At 31.7% G+C, this 12,610-nt stretch overlaps 1 protein-coding gene across 4 annotated transcripts in view; it reads left to right on the forward strand.

The window, feature by feature from the left end:
* exp (expansion) overlaps nucleotides 1–12,610 on the forward strand; it is a 141,789-nt gene that overhangs the window by 115,953 nt on the left and 13,226 nt on the right. For all 4 annotated transcript variants that reach the window (XM_085190724.1, XM_085190726.1, XM_085190725.1 and 1 more), the window contains 2 exons: nucleotides 4,555–4,722; nucleotides 8,425–8,623. In XM_085190724.1, the coding sequence (XP_085046850.1) occupies nucleotides 4,555–4,722; nucleotides 8,425–8,623 (367 nt within the window). The remainder of the gene's footprint in view (nucleotides 1–4,554; nucleotides 4,723–8,424; nucleotides 8,624–12,610) is intronic.

Consider the following 12,610-nt stretch of genomic DNA (forward strand, 5'->3'; position numbering starts at 1 on the left):
TATTTATCTTCTCCGCAATGATTGATCTTATCTAAGAAATTAGGCTGTAAGTAAGAATATAATCCTATAAATAACATAATTGACACGTATACGACACGTTTCTAAATTCTAATCAAAGAAATTTACATATTTCCCACCAAAACTTTTATTATAGTTCAAAAATTTTTGATCCAGACGCATTTTAATATAATAATAAAATGGTAATATTAATAGCTACCTGCTTTACGTTAAACGTAAAAGCCAGTAAATCAAAAAGATGACGTAATATTACGAATGGAGATGAACTGATCGATGGCGCAGGTTCAAGTTAAGGATACGCCCACGCATTACAAAAGATCATTAGGTACGAATCACCGGTAATGTTGGAGTATTAGAGATGTTTGATGAATACAAGCTCGTGATGACTTCACGTGTGACCTGGGAACTTGCCGAATTCAATTTTGAATGATTAATTTTAAAAAAAAGAACGTATACAAATTTAGGCTAAATTAAATACAATGTATATTTCAATGTTCCAGCGTGAGCACATGGGTGTGACAGTAACGGATCGGTTGTGGGTTCGATCCCCACTCGAGAGAATGAATTATTATTTATTAATATTTTATAGCTCTGGCAACAAGGCGAAGGCCCGGCGTTAAGTGCCGCCACTCAACACGAAAGGCCTCGACAAATTTGATGGACAGTGGGAAACGGAGTTTTTTAACACTAGATTCCCTTTACCTATATCTGATTTATATTATATTCCATCCAAAAGTTAAAATGATCCATAGGTACTCTCATTAACATAAAATGCTAGTTATAAATCATTACGTTGTAAATAGATAAATTCCACCGAAGCGTGTAGGAATGTCAGCGAAGAAGGAAATCAAGCGAATGTATATTTTAAAATTATTACTAAGATTAAGAATATTATTTCGATTCAATTAAATATATTTATGTAGATTTCTCTTTAACCTATTATATATAACGTATTATAAGATTTTTTTTCTAAGTCTTCACTTAGTTTGGAAGTAGATAGCCTATTCAAAATCTATATTATGTTTTCATAACAACAACAAAATGTATTCATTATTATCGTTGTCGGTAAAATATCAATTACCTTAAACAAAACTAAATTTCAATAATAATATATGAATACTATGCTAACAATCAATATCTGTTTAATAGAATCAAAACAGTCACAATTTTTTTGTTCACAAAAAAAATGCCTCATCATAATTAGGTGCCATTGTCGTATACAATAGCGTATATTAACACGACTGGTTAAGTAGCTAGCAAAGAATAGATTTTAGCCAATCCTTTATTTATTACTAGTGCACCCGAACGCGGCTACGCCCGCTTGAACTATACGAATATTTATTAAATATATTTATGAAATTATTTTCAGTTTTCAATAGAGAGATGCTTTAAGCAAGCTCGTTTTGGGTGACGTTTTCTAACAACAACCTGTGCAAATCGTTGATTAGCAACGCTCACGTAGCGACACAATAAATTGCATATCAAATTAATAAATATTTTAATATATTTGTATATATCGAAAATATTACAAATATGAGAAAAAAAAGTATCCTATGTTCATCTTGAGACCTTCAAGCTTCTATCTATATGAGTATTTTATCACAATTAAATTAGCGGTTTGGCCCTGATTGCGTAAAAGACATACAGAGTTACTTTCGAATTTATAATATAGGTATGGATGGAGATATGCATGGATAGATTTTTTGCATATAATCATAATATGATAGTTTAAAAGGACTCTAATTGCGTGATCTAAGCCTAGATAAATCCTAAGTGATTGAAGGAAGCGATGTAACATACTTTTGGTATATAAAAACGTGTGATCGAGAAGTAAACAACGAAACAAACAATAGGATTGAAATAAATCTGACATTCGTAAATGAGGTAACGAGCTGTCACACCGAAGGTCGATCTGAAGCCAATACTTGGAAATATACACATTAACCTCGTATAAGTAAAATATTACATAAATGTAGTTTTAATAATTCACGAGGTCTTGGCTCTTGGCGCTACTCGTGTATAGATATACTAATATTAGTGAGTCTATTTAATTGGATTGAAATTGATACATATTTTTTGTTATCAAAAACAAGTGGTATGCAGTCGATTTTTTTTGTAGTTTTAAACATTCATTACTGAAATTACACTAAATATTTTTACGAAATACTCAGAAATAAATAAACATACTTGATTTTTCACTTTCTATTATTATATAGAATTTTTAATATTTTTAGTTATATTTAACGTTTTTAGTTTCAGTAACTTTTGTCGATAGCTTACAAGAAAAAACCCAAAAATCATAATTCTCGATTTAGAATAACTTTTTAGCACATTTATGATACCGTTATACATAGACTTTTAATATTTCTTTGGAATGGTGTATCCAAAACCTCTACCAAATTTTACTTCTTTGTAAATTTTAGTTATTTAAACACTATTTTTAGAGCTAATTTGATAGAATTAGTAACCCATTGAAATCTCAACACAATCTGACGTTTTTGAAATTAAAAAAAAAAAAAACATTACACGTATGTACACATATTTTTATATACACATTTTTGTGTCTCAAATTTATAATTTACATACATGCCACCAAGAAAATGACAAGTAATCGACATTATATTACCCGTGGCTAACATCTGATGACTTAAATCACTCGTGGCCAAATATCTCTATGGTCAGAGAAGGTCAACAATGTGTGAAATAAAATAATACATCTAAAAACAACCTGTTCCTCTAACTAATGATGTAGAACAAATTTGATTTGATGAGTAACTATCTTGTATCAGATATGAGTCCGGAGTCAGCAGCCAGCCCACCTGTGGTGTTGACTGAACACTAAATGAATAAATTATAATTTTGTATTGAACAAACAGTAATGTTAGTTTCAGTTAGTTACTAGCTTTTACCTTCTGCTTCGCTCGCATGTTCAAATGAAAATAATTAATAATATCATATGACACGAAACATTTGAAGAAGTCCTGAGTTTAGCGGGATCAACCAAACAAAATCTTCAATAGTGTAGTATTACATAAATTTTATTATAATTTACATTTGCAAATTATTTGAGGCGTGCTTAATAATTTTGGTTCATTTTAGCCTGATTATCAAAATAAATAACGTTACGTTACATGTCCGATTATGTCCGCCTTGTACGCATGCATTATGCACGGGCGGCTGCCGCGATGGTATTCGAAGCGACGATTATTAGGCTTAATTTCAAAACTTTTGCTCTTTTGTAACGTATTTAGTAGGATTTTTTTAGCAGGGTGACCAGAGGGAACTTGGGAACCTACTATTAAGATCACTTTCCGCCGAATTTTGGGGGTATACCGTGTTGAATGGCAGAACTCAACACCGCGCTTCGCCTCGATACTAGAGTAAAGAAATTAAAATATTAAATATTGTGTTTCCTCAAATGTGAATTGAATCCACAACCTGTCGCGGTTGCAGTCATACGCGTATACCACTGCGCCATGACGGGCCTCATTAAATACTTGGTAGTATTTAATCTTGGTAGAATCAAAATTTTTGCCTCAATTGCACGTCGACTTACTCATGTAAGCTTTAAAACTTATGTTTGCCACTCAAAAGTTTGGTTGTTTTTTTGAATCCTTTATATTTGAAGTCTACCTTAGCAACAAAATCATATATAAAATATATTTTTTACTTTTATAAAAAATCTATAGTGTTTTTATACGTTTTTTAAAAAAGTATTTTTCCTTCCCAAAAAGAATGAATGGAGTGCGGAAAAACATATTAAAAATATTTAAAAAAATCTTTAAAAATATTTCACTACACAATCAATCTAAAATTAACCAAGTAGTGTATTTAGCAAACGTAACAACTAAAATAGTTAATAGAACCTTCTCTTTTGTCAGATGTCCTTGTTATCTAAAAGCATAAATCACATACAAGTACTGAATGAACCGTATATCTTACTCAAGGCCAATATGGATAACGGATTTGGAAAAAACAATTACCGTTCATTTTCGGCTAAAGGTGATTCACCCTACGTAACCTGAGATTATCCTTGAAACCCAATCCAAAAAAAAATTTCTAAAAGGAAGGCATTAGGCCAACAGAAAGTAACTTTTTAAAATTATTGATGATTAATTAATTGTTTAATAATACAGCAATACACTAATTAGCGCGTACAGAATAAATAGAAACCTAGTTATTATTAATTTTGCAATTTCCTGACTATATTATTACTTCCCTATTAGACACGGATGTTTGATTTTTTTCTGGAACTTCGCCCCTAAACATGTATTTTGTATTATAAACACGTAAATAGCATAGAAGTGGCATGTTTAATTTAAATCGTGCAGTCCTTCTACCAACTTCAAGTCTCATAATATCCCAATTTTGAAATTATGTATTCCATAGCACAATTCACATTGCGGGGTAGGTAGAGGGAACCTAGTTTCTAGACACTTTTAAAATATTAAATGACAATATAGCTATTAAATAAAAAAATGGAAAATTAGCGAATGATTATTATCAATATTTATTTTCAACTCCATTTGTTAACAGGGCGTCAAAATCAAAATGGACGACGCCGGTAATATACTCATCAGACGCTATTCCAAGAGTAGCGTGTTCGTGAAGAGTACTGCCGCCACCAGCAACGAAGAGACGGCGATAGGCCAGGACATTGTAAAGCTGCCTGGCTACGCATTGGAACAAGAGAAAATATTTAAGGTAATATACATATGTATATTTCTTACATTCCGTGTGTTTGGATTTTTATGCAAATATGAGAAAGGTATATAGGAAAATAATTTTAGAAAATGTTTGATGGATTAGTGGTCAGAGCGATTTTCAAGAAGCTTGAGTTCGAATCCCGCCACGTTCAATTGTTTTAAATGTGTGTTTTAAATACCCTATACGAATATTTTTAAAACTTAACAAATGTGGCTGTAGCCATATTGATTGATATAATTGTACATCATAAAAAAAATAACAATTCAAAAAAATTGTACTATAAAAAATACATTTTTTTTATAGTAGATAAATTATAAAATAACAAGTGCACTTTTAATACCACTCGGGCCAAGTGTAACGAGTAGTGTTTACCTGCAATCATTTCCGTCAAGACGGACGGATGCCTTTACGTAGTGAAATTTCGAAACATGCTCTATTAATTTCACGGCTGCCCGCATAATTACAAGACATTCTTACGAGCTATGGTAATGTTTAAACACTCATTTCATTTCATTAAGAAATTCGAGTACATCTTTATTCTTTATGTCGAAAGTGAGTGTATGTTTTTGTGTTCAAGGTTATTTTATTTAGTTTTTTTTCTCTCATTTATAAAAATTCCACGTTGGATGGTAGGATGTGTTTTTGTCAAATAAAGAACTACTACAGGTCTATATATACTATAGGTCCCAATAATATAAAGCTTGACATTTAAAAAGTAATGTCTCGAAAATTAGGCGAAAAGTAAGGCAAGGTGTGTCTCAACACTGCATTCCCTCTCCCTACCCTGCTATACGTTTGTGGGATACAGCACGAAGCTATAAAAAGTAAGTTTCTATCTTTAAAATAAAGTACATTTCTCTAGTCAAGTCATATACTATATTGCACCATTTTTTCGAAAATAAAAAAGTAGTACTACATTTCCCAAACGAAAAATTTGGGAACAAAATATTAAATGCAATTATACTTAAGTGCAATAAAAGTAACATCTAATTTTATAAAGTTATTGCAGTGGTCATTTCAAGTGCATCACGACCAGCACATGCACGACTTGCTCTGACCGTGACATTGCTACGTAATTTCTTGATGGAGTTATGAAATCTCCAAATACATCTCTTCTAAATTAATACTATAATGTTAAAATTTCTGGTAAATAAATAAAATTATTATTTCATTAGGAAAATTCATCGTTCGTTGCTGTCATTATGTCTAACTGAAAGCGAACCTTATCAGTGTCGAAATTTTAATCTTGGTACAAATCCTACTTAAATGAATGTCTCTATTAGTTGTATTGTCAATTAAATTTAAATGTGAATAAATGTTAAATGCCAATCGTAGCACAGGGGCACAAGGACCAATGCCTCCCAAATTCGGTAGAAAGTTCGAAACGGAGTGTCTTAACACTAGATTCCCAGTTTCACTATGCCTATCCTGCTACGTACGGGACACAGCTTTACTATGATCTAAAACAATATTTTTCTAAAGAAGATGACGAAAAATGATAAAATATTTTTCAATAAATTCTCCGTTTGTTTTGCAAAATACTTACAACATTCTCCTTTACATAGGTCTTCATAATAAATTCAAGACGATCTCAACATCAAGGCAGTTACATCTTCTTACATATGACTATCATATGGAAGACGGCTTCGTAACATACTCATATGTTTGAAATATAGTAATTAGGTCAATCCAAACAATAGGGGACTCACTTCCTAGTACGCAGCAAAACGTTAATTAGTAATTCATACTCCATTAACCGCAGTTTATGTAACTGAAGAACAATGCGAAAAGATAGCACTGTTCAGGAAAAGAACGGTCATTGCTTCACTTATTTAATTTCAATTTCATTCTTGTTCAATTTCCGTGAGAATGGTCTGTATGAAAGTGCGTGGGGGGCTGTAGTGACCCTAGGAGCTCTTAAAATTAAATTAATTAATTAAAGTACTGTTTTAGTAGCAATGTAGGAAACTGCGCTAATATTCCTTTTAGTTAAAACTCTTCCGCTACTAAGTAAATGACAGTCAACACACAGATGAAACAGATGGATCTAGAAAGTTGAAATTTGGCATGTAGGTAGGTTAGGGAGTGTAGGGATGTTCAAAATTCTTGAGAAAACGGGAAATACGAGATTTTCCATTTTACATTTCAAAGTCCACGCAAACAAAGTTGCGGGCGATGACTAGTTCCCGTATATAATGAAATATCAAAACACTGTTGTTATAAAATATAGTATTTTCGAGTATTTTGTATAAAATAGTCGTAAAAAGTTATTATATTAAATCGATCGAACCGATTTGAATATTAATAAGGTGATCATACCTAAATAGTAATATGTAAAATATAAATATCTCATTCTAAAAAAGGAAAATCAAATTGATCATTATTTTTTTCATTTAATATGTTTTCGTATTTTCACGCTGTATCCTGCTTATAGAAGGGTAGTCAAAAAGAACCAAGAAACCTAGTGTTAAGATACTACGTTCTCTGTTAACACTTCCGTTCCCCACAACTGTCGATTGTTCTCCTGCGCCTCTATATTCAATATTTTGAACATTGTTTTTCAAATTGCTTTTGTTTGCTTAATTCGGAACTGTGTTTTTTATTTATAAACAATTCTATTTTTTCATACTTTAATATATAATCTATAAAAACAGTATCTAGTTTGTCTTAATAAACATAAGAATTCTAAAATAAGTTGACAATAATGCTCTACCAACCCATCATAATAATTAAATAACTTTTCATCATGACAGAGCTTCAATTTCGGTGACGTTCGAAGGCGAAAAGACTACTGATGACTTACGAATGCGTGGCGGTCATTTTTTTGTAGATACCATCTTTCTCTTGGTCAATGTCAAATCTGATTTAAATCACTGTTGCTGTGATAATGCAGCTTTGGATACAATTTAAATTCGTTTATTTAGTGAGGATTTTGGGTCTTTGGACCGCTTTCTAACTTACTAGTAATACAACGTTTTACATACTTAAATAGTACATCATAGGAATCCTTATAATAAAAAACAACCATCATGCTACAGCCAAATATTTCTTAATACCCCGACGCTATCTTCAAAACAAAAACAAATTAAATCTTCTCTTATCTAGTTACTTTTAGTTATGAGATAATTACAAAAAAATAACGAAGGGTTATCTTCGTACGAAAATAATTACGTTAAAGAGAAACTAACGATGGAGCAACATCAAATGAAGCTGCTATGCACTCGAGCGTTTTCATTTTCTATTGACCGATGTCTTGTTATGTAATATTAATTCGATAACATCTCTAAGTCTATTGATTTGTCTGGCTCTATCTATTTATCGAGATGCGTTCGGGCGTATATATAAACAATGAATCTCAGTACTGATTGCTATGAGAAATTAATTTAATTAAGGTTTAATTATATGATATGATTAAACATAAAACATTTTAATTATAATAAGTTATCAGTTGTAAGTAAATTAACTTTAACTTTTATTAACTCTCCGTTCTTTTTTCTATTTTTGTCTTTTAATGAAACATAAAATGATTATGGAGACCAATCTTAAATCAACCAATCTTTGTCCAATGTGTCAATCCCGGTAACAGTTTGACTCAACAAGGATTGTCCTTAAATATATCGATAAATGCCTGAAACTAAAGAACGATTAAAATAAAGAAAAATACATTTTAATTAATTAATGATTGCTTTTTGTTAACAGCTATTCGACATGAAGAAGTTCCAATCAAATGTGAATCGGGAGCTCCGACGCTCGTACCCCGATCGTAGAAGACTGGAGACGCAATGCTTGAGCGCGGTCGCTTTTGTCAAATCAGACAGCGATCTACTGGAGTGTCCCATATGGGTGTTGGTCATCAACGTTGTTGCCATGGACATGTTGAAATCGAAATTGCCTCCAGGTAAGCTTATTTTAGCCATAATAACTGAATATTTTTAAAAATAATGGTCTTCATTTCAATTATCAACACCTCAAAGGCCGGCAATGCACATGTAGCTCCTTTGGTGTTGCACGGGGTCGTGGGCGGCGGTGATCACCATCAAGTGACCCGAACGCTCGTTTGCTTTGTCCTTTTACCATAAAAAAAAAATTTTTAAAAATTATTCTTCGACGTGTCTGTATTAAAAAAAATTAAGAATTCCCCTAGTTGTGCAGACTGAATCATTCCGGCTACAGAAATTCCTAAAAGTTAGTTACACCATTTTTGAGTATCCTTATTTAAGTTATCTACTTCCGGACAAAAATTTACCAGTACGCAAATCTAAGAAACGTATATTATGACGTCACTTAAACAAATGTCGACCAATCGAATGACTGTTAACTAACTTTTATTTAACTCTTTAAAATGTTTAGTACAGGATCTAAATAGATATACATCCGGCTGACAAGTGGACTGACCTCACCATAATAATATAGTACCTATAGTTTTTAAAGCGTATAACCAAATTACCTCTTAAACGATGAAATCGATTAAGACACTATTTAAAATAACAATAATTTATAGGTATTATTTATTTAATAATTAATAGTAGGTAGTAGCCATAGAAATACATTAACATACATACACAATACACAATACATAAACATTTTAAATGTAAGTTTTCCCCAGAGTGGGACTTGAACACGCACACCTTGTGGAACAGCTAGACATTTTACAACTGAGTCATGATAATAGTTTTTATATTATTAAGAAATCGATAATAAAAACAGTATCCGAGAAAAAATGGCTTCCATTAGGTCGTTCAATTTAATTTGCGATTATTAAATCTGTTTTTTAACACGGTAGTAACTTTTTTGTACATATTATAAAGTTATGCCTAACAAACATCCTTCCTTTCGTGTAAAAATACTTCAATAGATTTATTCATTGCAAAACGCTAATGCTCTTGTAACACTGATGCTTAAAATTCCTTTGTAAGATTAAATCTTAAATTCAACTAATTAATTTGTAACTTCAGTATTCGTTACAATTTAATATTTAATCATACTTAACTTCACAATTGAGAGAAAATTATTTAAAAAAATCTAAATTGTAAAAGTATTATTATAATTTATTTTTTTACTATCATCCACATGAACAATATTAGATTTGATAAAGAAAATGTAGTAAAAAACTCAAAACGTGATAAATAATCGTGTACTAATTGAAGCTGGCCATACATTTGTCATGGTACAAGTCCAACAAAAACTACAGAACAGAACAGGAAACCATTTTGTCCAACCCATTTTATTACCTTGGAGCAATTCGATGTTTAAATTAAAAACTAATCAGACGAAGACCATGTAGGCACTTCCGCATACTAAAACCTCTATAATGTAAAATAAAATGAAAACATACGGCCACAATATAAATTGTTTTACATGATTAAAAAAACGAATGAAGGGTCGAGCTGTGGATAAAATCATAGCCCTGAGCTTAATGTAAATTGTGGTCTGCCATACAATAATCTATATCGGATAGCGTGTGCTCGATCATTAGGCTTGACGCTATGGTCTATTTCCCGCACCGCGCCAGCCAAATCAGGTGGACAATCACATTCGCCTTGCAAACTTGACATAAATTCACAATACAATTTGTTCAAAACAAATTACCTAACACGAATCGCCATGACCAAGACACAATGTTTTGAAGACGCTGCTATTTCTTATCTGAAAGTAGAAAAGAATACCATCTCAATAATGTACCATGAAACGCATTTGTCAAAACATCTCTTGCATATTTCACAATGTAAGCAGTTTGGCTGGAGATGGAATTGGTGTCATTTTCAATGAATCAAAACTCGTGAGATAATCCGCACCTTCCTCAACGTTTAAGCGTCGCTTTTAAAATGGCTATTGTAGGAACTACAAGGACGTTATCGAACATCGGTCACGCGTCATCGATGTAGACATTAATTATCTTTGAGTATATCCAAATTAAAAAGACAAAGAGAATATATTATGTTACATATGAGAGAATATAGAAGTTTTTTACATACTAGATATATAAGACAGTTAAAGAATATTTTTTTCCAAGCAAATAATTTAAATGTTTCGTTTAATTAACTCTCGATCTAATATTACACATTTTACCTTGCCTCAGACCTCCAAAGAGCGCAGCCCCAGCTTTATGCAATAACAATGAATCGACCTCAACACTTATCATTAAGAAACCGCTAACGAACAAAATTTTAATTTTTATAATGCAACGTTCTCACGCCAAACTAAATATATGTCTTAAACAACGTCGTTACGACCTTGGTAAGAAAAAATTGTAAGTTAAGGAAATTCAACTTTATTATTAACATATAGTTTTATTTGTAATTCTTTTTAAATTGATTTGTACAGTGAAGCTTCGATAATCGCAGAGTAATTGCAAAAGTTATCTGTTAATACTAATTTTATCAAGAACTTGTTTGTAATTTTTTTAAACAATTTATATTTATTAGGAAGATCAAGTTTCTAGATCACCTTACTTTCTGTAATTTAGTAAAAAAAATATAATTTCGTTTACTTTTGGCAATCAGAAAACAGTTTTCACAAAATAAGTATAAAACAAACAACTTTTTTGTTTCCAGCAATTTTATTATAAATTGCGAATCTGATTTAGTTCTCATAGCACGCAACCACATCAACTATGCACTGGCTCATTTCTCAGTAGCTCGCTTATTGTTAGGCAACAATACTATCTAACTGGAATCTCGTGATGCACTCCTCATTTCACTCAAGTGTACTATGAATTTCTAACCCCGCTTAACCATTTTGCCAACAATTCCATATTCGATATTGATTTTGTGCAAATCGTACTAAATTTATGGGAAAGAAACCGCACTATGAGATTCCCGTGATTTCCCAGCGTTGATAAGATTCTAGATTTCCTGCAGCGGTTACGCGGTCTAACCGCTGTTTATCGGATGTGAAGCGCAAATAAATTTATTGATTTTGTGTCTATTTTAAGAATAGTTTGCTTAAAATATATACTACTCTCGATCAATGATGAAATAAAAGTTATTTTTAATTTTTTTTTAACAAACTAAACCATAAGTTGTGAATTACGAGTTATTTGCAGAAAAAATACTTTAATGAAATATCTCGAGGATGAAATTTAATAATTTATAAATAATTGCAATGACATCTTCCTCTAACACCTTTCCTCATTGTTCCTTAATGTGTGTGTGTAATAAGATCAGATTCTTTGTTAACGTAGTCTCTATGTTCCGTGGACCGACAAATTTCGATTTCGACATGAAGGTCGGACGCGTTCGTGACTAACTGTGGCATAACTAGATCGTCAGAACAGAACCATTTACCTATATCTCATTAGAGAGCTCATTTCGAACTTTAGATTAGCAGCAATCGAAATTTTAAAGTTGGTCAAACAAATCGTGACTGATATTATGCAAAATAGCGCGAATAACCTACAATAGGAAGTTTAATACGGTTTAAAAAAGCAAAAGTGATTTTGATGATGCAAATGCAAGGTAATGGAAGCATTGGGTAACAAAATTTCATATACTTTTAGGAATACTCAATTGTTGGCAACGTAAATACTAATAATAGATATGTGTTAAATAAATCTTTACTACTTTCTTATTTTTCTTTTTATTTTTGAGATTATCTGCACTGGTCGGAGAAACCTTTGAAGTAGACTTATCTTAAATTTTACGATCACCTTTTCAGACATTAAAAACTTTTGTACCATTTAAAGATTCAGGTCATTGACGAAGCTAATCTGGATTCTAATGCTGTTGCGAACTGTGTTCGCTGTGAAAACACGTTGATCTTTACAAGCCTAGAATCAAGATATGCATATAATATGTACGCCTATCGTATTCAGCACTAGTGCACCTGTCCTTGCTTAACGTAAAAACTGTGTTTAGGATTTCTATTACTTTTAAAATGCATTCTA

This window comes from Heliconius melpomene, chromosome 10, assembly GCF_056956725.1.
Source record: "Heliconius melpomene rosina isolate 202511_hmr_F chromosome 10, ASM5695672v1, whole genome shotgun sequence".
Classification (NCBI taxonomy): domain Eukaryota; kingdom Metazoa; phylum Arthropoda; class Insecta; order Lepidoptera; family Nymphalidae; genus Heliconius; species Heliconius melpomene.